We start from the raw sequence: 12,612 nt of genomic DNA on the forward strand, positions 1-12,612 counted from the left end.
AGTGGTCTGGGGGGGCATGGGCAGGGGAGGAAGTAAGACCAGGGCTGGGGACAGGAGGGTTACTGGAATGGAAGAGCAGGAGACAATGGGTCTGGGATCCCGGTGGAAGGTGGGGTCAGAGCCTGAAACAGGAGAGAGACCAGGCCCAGGGGAAGCTCTTGGTTGTGGGGTTGTGGAGAGGCTAGTCCCTGTCCCCTTCTCCGGGTCCTTAGAGAGTGGGGACGCAGGCATACTTGTGCACGTATTAGACACCCAGGCGAGGGTGCATGCGTGCATCTTGGAGAGCGAACCGGGAGGGGACAGGCTCAGGCAGTCAGGCGAGTGGACTGTGGTGTGGTCAGAATCCCTCCTGTCCTCTGTGAGGCTGCAGAACTCCAGACACTGACTCCGTCTGATGCCACAGCTGCCCAGACCCCTTCCTCTTTGACACGTTGCCCCCCCGCCCCGGCACCCCACACACAAGCTTCCTCTTCCCCATCGCCCTGGGCACTGGGGGAGTTGAGGGCCACTCCGTGTCCTGTCTACGCCAGCCTGGGGCCCCAGCACCCAACTGCCCCCTCTGCCCTCTCCCAGCTGTCTGGCCTCCCCTCCCCCAACCTCGGTTTGGCGCCATCCTGCTCCCTGGCTGTATCTGCCCTGGGATTCAGACCTTGCCGGTGATCAGAGTATGGAGTAGGAAGGCCGGCGCTTCCCTGGACACATAGAAACACCCCCGACCTAAGACCCCCCCCACTTCACCCCCCCACCCCCCCCCCACAGCAGGCAGCCTCTGTCTCAGGCAGCACTTCCGCAGCCCTGACATGAAATGGGCTGGAGGCTCAGCCTCCTGCCACCTCAAAGCCACTTCTTGTTTCCTTGTTGCCTTGTGCCAGCCCTGGGGTTGTGCCCCTTGGCTCCACCCCTAAAGCCTGCCCAGGGCTTCGTCCCAGCAGCTCTGAGGGGACAGGATGGTGGACATGATTGCCAGGCTGACCAGGAGGTGGAGTCAGGCCCTGCGGGGACAGGTAGGGGGCCGTGGCATTTGGGGGCAAGCTCAGCCTCTGGTGGGGATGGCCGAGGGCCTCGGGATCAAGGTGCCACTAGTGGGCCTCTGTTCTCTGGCCCTCTCAGGGGCTGGCTGAGCGGAGCTTCGGAGCAGGACATCTCAGACTTCGGGGACTCCTCCCTGCTTTCCTCTTCCCTTTGCCAAGGCCTTCGCCTGCCTGGGAGGGGCTGCAGGGGGACCCTGAGAGATGGTGATCAGCGCAGGGGCAGAGGCAGGCCTGCCACCTGCTTGTGGGCAAGGGGAGGGCTGCGGGGCTGGGCAGCTGGGCGTGGTGAGAGCCAGAGCCCCTCTTGCCGCTGAGGTAGGAGACCACTTCCCCTTTCCTACTGTTGTCCCCCGTGTCTCTGTTGTGATTGGGATCTGGGCCCCGAGAGCTGTTGGTGCCTAGTCAGGGCCCCACTGATGGGCTGTCACTGGGTGTTGCCTGGACCTCCAGGAGTCGTGGGCAGGGTGGCAGACCCTGCTCTAACCTGCACGAGCTTCCCCTTGAAGGCCAGAGGGCACAGGGGGACTGGCCCTGCCTGGCTTCCAGTCTGATCCTGGCTTTATCCTAGCACTGGAGGGGCTCTACAGGGAGAAAGTTCTAGAGTTTGAAGGGGCCTCAGGGCCGCTGCGTGTGGTCCAGCTCCCACCACAGGGCTGTAGCATCACTGACAGGGGGTTGGACTTTGCCTGCTCCCGTCCAGTGAAAGCCCCTTCCTACCTCCTGAAGCAGCCTGTGTCTCTGGGGCAGCCCCTCCCAGGGGCCCTGCCCTGCCCCCATTTGGCCTCTGGTCTGCAGCCTGGAGCCCCACAGTGCGATTCTGCATCTTCTCTTCCTCTGACAGCCCCCTCATGCTGAGAGCCTAAACATCCAGCTCCTAGGTCTCACCTCTGTACCCACTAGGGCTACTTCGTGTGAGATCCCCATCACCCTGGCCAGCCTGGGACTCCCCATGGACTCACAGCCAAGACTAGCAGCCTGCAGGTGGAAATCCCCGCTCCATAGAGCCTGGCTCCTTCCTCAGCTCATCTATGCCCCACATGACCTCCCAGCCCCTGTCCCAAGGAGGGGAAGGCGCCTGCCTCAGCAGGTCCAGCTGGGGCAGGTGGGAGATGTGTCTGGTCACCCACCTTCCTCTGTCCACTGCCTCCATCCTGGTCTCCCAAAGAGACTCCTGTGCTGAACCCCCACTCCCAGGAAGTCCTTGTCCAAAGCTAACTTGAGTCTCCTGTGGTGTCAGGTGTGTTTGTTTGTTGTTTGCTGCTGAAATGTGGCTTGGAATTGGCTTTTGTACTCAAGCAATAAGTACTTTTGGTGGATTGGATGTGTGCTTCAGGGCATTGGGCCAGCAGCTAGAGGGCAACTGGGGTCAAGTACATCATCCTGGGTCCCCTGCTCAAAAACAAAACCCCATCTTTGGGGTCAGAGGAGGTAGGCAGATGAGTGGACAACCCAAGGCGGAATGCTGCCAGCCCGAACAGAGGGATGAACAGCATGTCCGTGCGCCAGACGTCTCTCCTGAGGGAGAAGGCCTCTCCCGGAGGCTTGGAGCAGAGCACCAGCAGAGGAGCAGGATCTGGGTAGGCAGGTATGAGAGCAGAGAGTTCCAGGCTGAAGGACCCACTGGAGCAAAGGTGCAGAGATAGGAGGTGGCTTTGTGTTTGCGGGAGGGTCCATGGGCCGGTGTGGGTGGAATATGGGATGGCTGCGGTGGACAGAGAGAAAGGAGAAGTGGGGTGGGGGGTTCTGTCTCAGCCACACAAGCGCTTGCAGGGTGAGGGAGAGGAGTGAGGATCTGGTGTATCCAGCTCCTCCTGTTCCCTCCATGCCTGGGACCTGCCCCTGATGATCTATAACTCTACCACTGCTTTTCTGACACTTTGTCTCCTGCTAGCAGTAACTACCACGGACAACGTGCTGTGCTGTGCATTTCACTTCTCACCCTGCTCATCTCCCTCCCTGCTCCCTGACCATTTACACAGGCTGCCCAGTAGGGATGTGGGTCCCTTTGTTCACTGCTGCGATCCCCAGTGCCTAGAACAGTGCGTGCACCGGACAGGTGAATCTTTGTGGGACAAACGAGTGTGTTTTTAGGCGCCTTCCTAAGGCCCAGGGAGATGCCACCTTGACATGACCGGCTTCCCCTCTTGGGAAGTTTACAGCTTAGTGAAGGCATCACAGGCAGTTCTGTGATTAAAAAAGGCGGGGCGGGGGGGAGGGTGATTGTACAAAATTTTGAGAAAAGTTTAAAGAATAAATAAATAAATAAATACCCCATCCCCATAACTATACTGCCCAGAGGAGATAACTATCTCTGTTAGCATTTTGGAGGGTTTCTAAAAACACAGATTTGAAACTATATACTTGCTCCCCATGTCGAAGTCTGCATTTCCCCCGTAGCATTAGATCATCCTAGAAACAGTCTTAATCTTCTGGTGCTCTTCTGCTGCCTGGGGTTTAAGAGTGTCCTTATCTATCCCTCTGGCCAGCTGAGGGTGCTAGGCGATGGTGGGCACGCCAGAGGAATCTCAGGAAAGGTCTTGACCCTGACACCTGAGCTGAGTCCTGAAGAAGGAATTGGAGTGGGCCAGGTGAAAAAAGGGGTGGGGATGGGCCTAGGCACTCTGAAGGATCCAGGCCCATAAAAGATATACAGCAGGGAGGGTGGAGCCTCCAGCAGCCCCAGGCTACTAGAGCATAAAGTTCAAGGCAGGGGGCCAGGAATGGCAGGAAATAAAGTAGACAGAGAGGCGACAGGCCCCTCCGGTGCCCTGTTAAAGGCGTAGACTTTGCCCCGCAGGCCGCAAGGAGCAGTGGGGTGTTGAGCATGACCAGAGGTATGTTGTGTGTGGCCGGACCCTCCAGCCCACCTCGCTTTCCTTTGGAGGGCACGAGGGGCTCCTCTTTCCTAGCTCCTCCTTCCTTCCTCCCATCTGGCTTGCCTCTCTCCCTTCTCTGCAGTTGATCCTGAGGTCTGCAAAAACCACATTCAGGAAGTTTCAGTCCCAGATCAGAGGTGGTACGGATTCCAGTCCCAGAGATTTCAGGGACAGGAAGGAAGGAGGGGTGGGGGCTGTAGAGTGCAGCAGGGCCCTGCCCCTCTGTGACCTGAATGGGGAGGAAAAGGAATGGGGCCCAGGCCATTTCTCTATTCCTGCCCAACCTCTGATTGGCCCCCTGGAGTGCACAGTGAGTGCGCAGCTGGGAGAACTCAAGATATCGATATTTTATTATTGCTAATAAATAATGTAAGTGCCCTACGCATCTGGGACATTTCATATTTGACAATGCCCCTTCACGAATATTTCCTCATTCTCTCTTCACTACAATTTCCGGAGCGGGCAGGGCAGACATTGTGCAGCGGCGGGACTGAAGCAGGGGGTACTCCAACTTGCCCAAGGTCGCCCAGGTGGGAAGTGGCTGGGTCGGGACTGGGTGACCCCGGAGCTGCCCTGACGGTCACGCCTCCTTCCTGCTCCCACAGGTGGACGACCCCCCGGAGCCCGTGTACGAGAACGTCGAGAGGCAGCCCCTGCCCACGTCACCCGGCACCGCCTCGGTCCCCCGCCCCCCCGCATGGGAGACGCACAGGGACGCGGGCAGCGGGCGCCGCTACTACTACAACCCAGACACGGGCGTGACCACCTGGGAGTCGCCCTTCGAGGCCTCTGAGGGCGCCGCCAGCCCAGCCACCTCTCCGGCCTCGGTGGGCAGCCGCGAGAGCCTCGAGACAGACTGGGGCCAGTATTGGGATGAGGAGAGCCGCAGGGTGTTCTTCTACAACCCGCTGACGGGCGAGGCCGTCTGGGAGGACGAGCCGGAGGACGAGCCCGAGGACGAGCCCGAGGACGAGCCCGAGGACGCGCTGGAGGACATGCAGCCAGGCCTGAGCCCACTGGACCCCGGGGACCGCAGGGTGAGGGGGCGGGGCCTGGCCCGGGTGGGCGGAGTGACTGAGGCTTCAGGCCCCGCCTCCTGCCCCGCCCCGGGAATGAGGGTGAGGGGCGGGGCCTGGCCGGGGGGGGGCGGGGTGACTGAGGCCTCGGACCCCGCCTCCTGCCCCCGCCCCCCGGGAATAAGGGAGAGGGGCGGGGCCGGGGAAGGGTTGGAGGGGGGGCGGGGTGACTGAGGCCTCGGACCCCGCCTCCTGCCCCTCCCCGGGAATGAGGGTGAGGGGCGGGGCCTGGCCGGGGGGGGGGGCGGGGTGACTGAGGCCTCGGACCCCGCCTCCTGCCCCCGCCCCCCGGGAATGAGGGAGAGGGGCGGGGCCGGGGAGGGTTGGAGGGGGGGCGGGGTGACTGAGGCCTCGGACCCCGCCTCCTGCCCCTCCCCGGGAATGAGGGTGAGGGGCGGGGCCTGGCCGGGGGGGCGGGGTGACTGAGGCCTCGGACCCCGCCTCCTGCCCCCGCCCCCCGGGAATGAGGGAGAGGGGCGGGGCCGGGCCGGGGGGGGGGGTTGGAGGGGGGGCGGGGTGACTGAGGCCTCAGACCCCGCCTCCTGCCCCCGCCCCCCGGGAATGAGGGTGAGGCGCGGGGCGGGGGGGGGGGAGGGGTGCGGGGGGTGCGGGTGACTCAGGCCTCAGGCCCCGCCTCCTGCACCCCGCAGTCCCCTGGACTGCTATAGAGGGGCGTGGCCTGGTATGAAAGGGCGGGGCCCAGGGTCCCTACTGGCTCGGAGAGCGTCTGACTCTGTCTCCTGCTCCTTGCAGCCCCCTACCCCTGAAACGGACTACCCCGAGTCGCTGACCAGTTACCCCGAGGAGGACTACTCCCCCGTGGGCTCTTTGAGTGAGCCTCGGCCCACCTCTCCGTTGGCCGCGCCCCCGGGCTGGTCTTGCCATGTGAGCCCCGAGGGCCAGACACTCTACACCAACCACTACACCCAAGAGCAGGTATGGGCAGCGGGCAGATGTGCCCGGACAGCCCCCCGGTCACTCCTCCACCTCGTCCTCACTAGTAGTTCCAGTAGTTCCCCTTAACACCATAAACCGCAGCTCCTGGGCCGGTAGCCTGCACCTGACCCTCCAAACTCCTTGGGGCTGAATTGGGCTCTGGTACAGGGGGAAACTTTGCCTGCCTCCCATGAGGTGGGCTGAGAGCCCTGACCATCCTTCTTCCCACAGTGGGTGCGGTTGGAGGACCAACATGGGAAGCCCTACTTCTACAACCCAGAAGACACCTCAGTTCAGTGGGAGCTGCCCCAGGTAACCAGCTGGGATAGGGAGAGCCTTGGGGAGAGAGGAGGGGATTATAGATGACGTCTCTCTCTCCTCAGGTTCCTGTCCCTGCCCCTCGAAGCATCTGCAGATCCAACCAGGACAGTGAGACCCCAGCCCAGGCCAGCCCCCCTGAGGAGAAGGTAAGGGAAGGAGCTCGTAGGCCTTGGCAGGACCCCCACAGAAGACACAGGGGCTTCCTGAAGGCTGTGGGGGCCGGGACAGACTTGGGCATGTCTCCCCCACAGGCCCCAGCGACTAGCCTGGGCCTGGGTCTGGGTCATCCCCCACCCCCCAGGGATGCGTGAGGTTGGGAACTGGGAGAAAATCTCTCCTCCTGGGCTGAGAACTGGCACCCCACCTGCACCAGCGGCAAGGAGGGTTCAGTGGTGACTCAGGCCCAGCCTGTAAGGAGTTGCTGGCTGTGGAGGAGACTAGCCTCTGCCCCCTTGTGGCCCAGCCCCTTAACTGCCTCCTCTTTCCCCTTGGCTTTCTAAGATCAAGACTCTGGACAAGGCCGGTGTGCTTCATCGCACCAAGACGGTGGACAAGGGGAAGCGGCTCCGGTAAGAGGCGGCTGCACCCAGACCACGGCAGAGTGGGCCTTAACGATGACATTTACCGAGCCCCTCCCGGCTCTTGTTAATCCTTATAGCAGCTTGCTAAGAAGTCGCATGAGGACACTGAGGCACCTAGAGATAGTAACTTGCCCAGGGTCCCTTGGCTACCAAGTGTTAGAATTGGGAGTCCAGCCCTCACCGTTGGATGGCCCAAGTTGAGCTGTGTTCTTAAGCTCTGTGCCCTGCTCCTGGGGGTGGAAGGGGGCCTCAGCTCAGGGCCAAATGCAAGCCCAGCCCCCCACCCCCCCACTTCCCTACCTCCACCTAGGAAGAAGCACTGGAGTGCCTCCTGGACGGTGCTGGAGGGTGGCGTCCTGACATTCTTCAAGGACTCGAAGGCCTCAGCTGCAGGCGGCCTGGTAAGGCCCAGGCTCCCAGGGTAGGGACACTGCCTGCCCCCCACCTCCAGCCCCATCTGCTCCTGACTCGTGCAGCTCTTTACTTGATCTGGCTTGTCAGAGGCTAGGTCTGCAATAGTGGATCATGAGTGACAAGGGAGCCGGGCCTTGGCAGGGGGTGATGACAGTGGATTCAGCCCATGACAAGCGCTTCCAGCCACCCTGGGCATGGGGAGCGGTCCTTGAGGGTGGCCACTCCAGCCTGGGAGGCAGGCGGACTGGGGACTGGGGCCCCTGCTCCCCGGGACAAGGGCTGTGCCTTTCCCTTTTCCTCTCCTGGGTGGGCAGGCAGCAAAGGACCTGCGAGCCCAGGACCGCTGGGTTCCAGGAACCCTTGGGTGCCCCTTCCCCATTCTGGCCCTTGAGCCAAGGGAGCCTGGTGGATTGGAGGCAGGGGCTGTGGCAGGCCTGTCTGAACTGCGGGCTCCCAGTAACTCTGCTTCCCCCAATGATTCTCCCACAGAGGCAGCCTCCCAAGCTCTCTACCCCTGAGTACACAGTGGAGTTGAGGGGGCCCTCTCTCTCCTGGGCCCCCAAAGAGAAATCTAGCAGGAAGAATGTGCTGGAGGTGAGTGGTAGGGGTTGGGAGGAGAGGGGGCTTACTGGTAGCTTGAGATCCTCACTAGGCCAGCCCCAAGAAGGGGAACCTGGGGAAAGTGGGACTGGAATTCTCAGGACTCAAAGCCAAAGTTGTGCCCACCTTGTGGATCTGACCACAGAGTTTCCGGGATCATGGATTCTGCAGTTCCCTCTCCAGGAACCCAACTACAATCACCAGAAGATGACCAACAATCCAAGGATGAAGGGGGCGAGACTACAAAAAATAGGAGGTGTTTTGAGTCTGTCACCATATCTGCGAGTTCTTTCCTTGTGGCCTATGGGATGTGGGTCTTGTTAGTGAGACATTTGTTGCCTTTATACTATCTTCTTCTACTTATATTTGTTGTAATTTATATTTTTTAACCTGTATAGAATCTGCTTTGTTTTTAGGTATGGTTGAGGTAGGGGATCTAACATTTTCCCCCTACAGAAAGAACCAGTTACTTTAAAATCTTTTATTGAATTGCTCATTCTTTCTTAACAGATCTAAAATACTATTCTTTTTTTCTTTTGTAAGATTTCATTTATTCATGAGACACACACACACAGAGACAGAGACATAGGCAGAGAGAAAAGCATGCTCGTCTCAGGGAGCGCAATGTGGGACTTGATCCCCAGACCCGGGTTCACCCTGTGAGTCAAAGGCAGATGCTCTACCACTCAGCCACTGAGGCGTCTCTAAAATACTTTTCTTATCTGGACTCTTATCAGTCCAGTTTCCTTTCCCATATCATTCTATATACTTAATTCCAATTGCTTTATAATAACCTCTTTTGATGTCTGGTAGAGTTAAGCTCCTGCTCTTTGACCTCCTTTTTCATACATTTCATAGCTAGACTTGCATATCCCTTTACCATATGTCAGCTGGACAGTTTTTATTTAAAAAAAAAAGAAAAACTATCTTGGGATTTGAATAGAATTGCATTGAGTTTGAGGAGAATTGACATCTTTGCAATATTCTAGGAACACGGTATCATATATTCATTTCTTAATGTCCTTCAGAAGACTTTTAATGTTTTCATCTCAAAGGTCTTGCCCATTCTTTGCTGTAAATTTATTCCTAGGTACTTTATGTCTTTTATTGATATTTTTAATCTTTTTTAAAGGATTTTATTTATTTATTCATGAGACACACAGAGAGAGAGGCAGAGACACAGGCAGAGGGAGAAGCAGGCTCCATGCAGGGAGCCCGATGTGGGAGTCGATCCCGGGATCCAGGATCACACCCTGGGCTGAAGGCAGGCGCTAAACCATTGAGCCACCCAGGTGTCCTTCCTTTTATTGATATTATAAATGGAACCATTCTTCCATTTGTTAATTAGTTATTTGTGGAACATAAGAAAGCTACTGCATTTTGTATGTTGAGCTCTTGATTTTGTATCTAGCCATCTTACTGAATTCTCATATCACTTCCAGTAAAATTTATTTTTTATTTTTATTTATTTTTATTTTTTTTTATTTTTTATTTTTTTAAAGATTTCACTTATTCATGAGAGACACAGAGAGAGAAGAAGAGACACAGGGAGAGGGAGAAGTAGGGTCCATTTAGGGACCCTGATGTGGGACTCGATCCCAGGACCCTGGGATCATGCCCTGAGCCAGAGGCAGGTGCTCAACTGCTGAGCAACCCAGATATCCCACTTCCAGTAAATTTAAGTTGATTCTCTTGGGCCTTTTAGGTTGTCCATAATTTCATATGCAAATATGTTCTGTTTCTTCCTTTCCAATACTTAATTTTTCCTATTGCATTGAGATGCCTGGAATCTTTAAAAGAAGTTTTTTCCTATTGCATTGATTAGGACCTCTTCAGCATGATGAATAGTAACAGGAATAATAGGCATTCTACTCTTGTCCTAGACTTTAAAACAATGCTGCTATTTAGGTTTCTGGTAGATACTTTTCTTTTCTTACTTCTAAGAATTTTTTTTAATTTTTATTTATTTATGATAGTCACACACACAGAGAGAGAGAGGCACAGGAAGAAGCAAGCTCCATGCACGGGGAGCCCAAAGTGGGATTCGATCCCGGGTCTCCAGGATCGCTCCGGGGGCCAAAGGCAGGCACTAAACCGCTGTGCCACCCAGGGATCCCACTTCTAAGAATTTTTAATAGGAATTACCTGTTGGATGTCATCTAAAACAGTCAATAAAATGTATTGCCAGCTGCACACAAGTTCCCAAGTTGGGACTATGGAAGAGTCAAAGGACTACTAACAAATAGAATTCCTGTCCTCAAAAAAGGCTGAATAAGACTTAAAATACAAAGGAATGAATACAGATTTGGAGGCATGGTCATTGAGATGGGTACCTGTGATATGTTTTCTTCCAAAACATATTTAGTCTCATAGAGCAGCACCAGTGGAAGATGAAGAAGGAGGCTCAAGGTAACTTGGCAATTATTAAAACAGAATTTCAGAACTAGATTTTAGAACTCCTATTTCACTCCCCTTGTTTTACACCCAGGAAACTACCAAAGGCAGAAAGAATATTGATTTGGTCTAATGCTTTGCCTGGATCCAGCAAAATTAGCTTCCCAGGCAAATCTGAGTTAGAATGGAACTGACACAGAGCATCTACTGTCTGTCACTACTCCTTTAAAGAAAAAGGGTGGAGAGGGGTTGGGTGCACCTGTTCCTGCTGGTAGTGACCATCAGGCCTGGCTACAGAGTCTTGGGCTAAGAGGCCTAGTCTTCAAGGCTGATGGAAGGCAGAAAAATAGGACTCCTTCCTGTAAAGCGGCAGGAAGACTTCCCTCCTCCTCCTAGTTTTTGATCCACCACTCTCCATTCCCTTTGTCCAGACTCCATAGACTGTTAACTGGGAGAGGCCTTAGGTAATAGTTTGTCTCTTCCTTTTATAATAAGGAAATGGAGAAGAAAGGGAAGGTAAATTGCCCCATGGGCATACTGCTACTGAGTGTCAGAAGATGGTTCCTTTCCAGAGGGGCACTTCTCCTCTGATTATACTGTTCTTGGGCTGCGAGCTACATTTTATGTCACAACTCCGTACATACATACTGTCAAGACATAAGCAGGTTTTTAAAAATATTTTTTAATTTACTCATGAGAGACGCAGAGAGAGAAGCAGAGAGATAGAGGGATAAGCAGGCTCCTCTCATGGAGCCTAATGTGGAGTCGATCCCCAGACCGGGACCACGCACGCCCTGAGCCAAAGGCATTACTCAACTGCTGAGCCACCTGGGCGTGCCAACATAAGCAGTTTCTAAGACAAACGTAGTATACATTCTGATTTTTTCTATATTGTTTGTATTCAAAAATAATATTTTGTGTTTTAGTGCTGGCTGTGACCTTCCTCACTCACTCATTAGCCACTGCCTGCAATGAGAAAGTCAGTGAGTTAGGTAACTTTGTTGGTTGGACTCGTGCATTTATTTGGTGTGAATCAACTTGTAGGATACAGCAGCTAGGAAAATAGAAACACCTCTCTCTCCTCCTCCCCAGCGAATGATGCCTATGAGACAAAGTCCAAAGGGGACCAAAGTAAATTGCTTCTGGAGAGAGTAAGGTGCTTCTGTGTTAGAGTTGCACAGTTTGTTCACTGCACGAGGGTACTTGGCCAAGGGCCCAGGTGAGCAGGATGAAAATCTTGCGTATACTCAATGCCAAGCCACATACAAAGGCCTCCCCAGAGAAATTGTGGGGCCATTATGGACAGACATGGGAAAATTCTGGAAGTGTAGCATGCATGGGATTGTTTTCAGGATCCCAGGTCTGTCATGATTTTGCTTCCTGTGATTATGGACTGAGATGTCCTAATAGGACCAGAGATACACATTGTGAGAGGCATGGGAAATGGCGTGAATCACTAATTGTCTGCATATGTGTTTCCTCCAAGGCTCTTCTTTAAGTCTCTGCTGCATAAGAGATGTTCAATCCAACGGGAGAATCAGGTAAATCTGAGGAAGATAAAGTCCCATGGCTGGAGAGAGCAGGGGAAATGCAGAACTAACTATGTCCTTTCTGTTTTCTAGGAGGGTTTTTTCTGGAGAAGGCGGCCACTGTGGCTTCGGGACATGTACAGACCTCTCAATGCCACACGGAAGAAAAACATGGCACAGAAGCTACACGACAGGGATTCTTCTGATGAGGATGAGATTTTCAACAAGGAACCAGGGTACCTGATTGGGGACAATTTATACTTCTTTTCTAAAATGAGTTAATTATGAAAAGTTTAATTGTTCCTTTACAGAGTTAAAGGCATTCTTCTTTTTTTGCAGAGAGAAAGGTGATGCGCCAGCAGAGAAGCCTCAGGCTACAAATTCAGCTGCTGAAGACCTGGGTGAGGAGAGCGACAGTGAACTCCGAACTCCGCATGTCATCATCCTCAAGTGACCTTGTCCTGCCTCAGGCTGTCTAAAGTTTATTTTCTTTTTATTTTTATTAAAAAATTTATTTTTTTTATTGGTGTTCAATTTGTCAACATATAGAATAACACCCAGGGCTCATCCCATCAAGTGCCCCCGTCAGTGCCCGTCACCCAGTCACCCCCACAGCCTGCCCACTTCCCCTTCTACCGCCCCTAGTTCGTTTCCCAGAGTTAGGAGTCTCTTATGTTCTGTCTCCCTTTCTGATACTTCCCACTCATTTTTTCTCCTTTCCCCTTTATTCCCTTTCACTATTATTTATATTCCCCAAATGAATGAGACCATATAATGTTTGTCCTTCTCCGACTGACTTACTTCACTCAGCATAATACCCTCCAGTTCCATCCACGTTGAAGCAAATGGTGGGT

General features: G+C 54.4%; 1 protein-coding gene across 4 annotated transcripts; it reads left to right on the forward strand.

The window, feature by feature from the left end:
* The first annotated feature begins 857 nt into the window (after positions 1 to 857).
* Positions 858 to 12,281, forward strand: LOC112650401 (rho GTPase-activating protein 27-like). 4 transcript variants are annotated; one of them, XM_025433122.3, is made up of 12 exons: positions 858 to 1,004; positions 4,513 to 4,944; positions 5,737 to 5,919; positions 6,151 to 6,231; positions 6,303 to 6,386; positions 6,742 to 6,809; positions 7,132 to 7,222; positions 7,725 to 7,829; positions 7,981 to 8,091; positions 11,716 to 11,770; positions 11,852 to 11,994; positions 12,098 to 12,281. In XM_025433122.3, exons 1-9 carry the CDS (start codon positions 948 to 950, stop codon positions 8,044 to 8,046), a joined length of 1,167 nt encoding a protein of 388 aa, XP_025288907.3. In that variant the 5' UTR covers positions 858 to 947; the 3' UTR covers positions 8,047 to 8,091; positions 11,716 to 11,770; positions 11,852 to 11,994; positions 12,098 to 12,281. The 4 variants fall into 4 exon arrangements, with proteins under 4 accessions (XP_025288907.3, XP_048963917.1, XP_048963916.1 ...); XM_049107960.1 differs by lacking the exon at positions 858 to 1,004 and adding an exon at positions 1,154 to 1,346; XM_049107959.1 differs by lacking the exon at positions 858 to 1,004 and adding an exon at positions 4,054 to 4,276.
* Positions 12,282 to 12,612: the final 331 nt, after the last annotated feature.

This window comes from Canis lupus (assembly GCF_003254725.2).
Source record: "Canis lupus dingo isolate Sandy chromosome 9 unlocalized genomic scaffold, ASM325472v2 SANDYCHR9.03, whole genome shotgun sequence".
In the NCBI taxonomy this organism is placed as follows: Eukaryota; Metazoa; Chordata; class Mammalia; order Carnivora; family Canidae; genus Canis; species Canis lupus.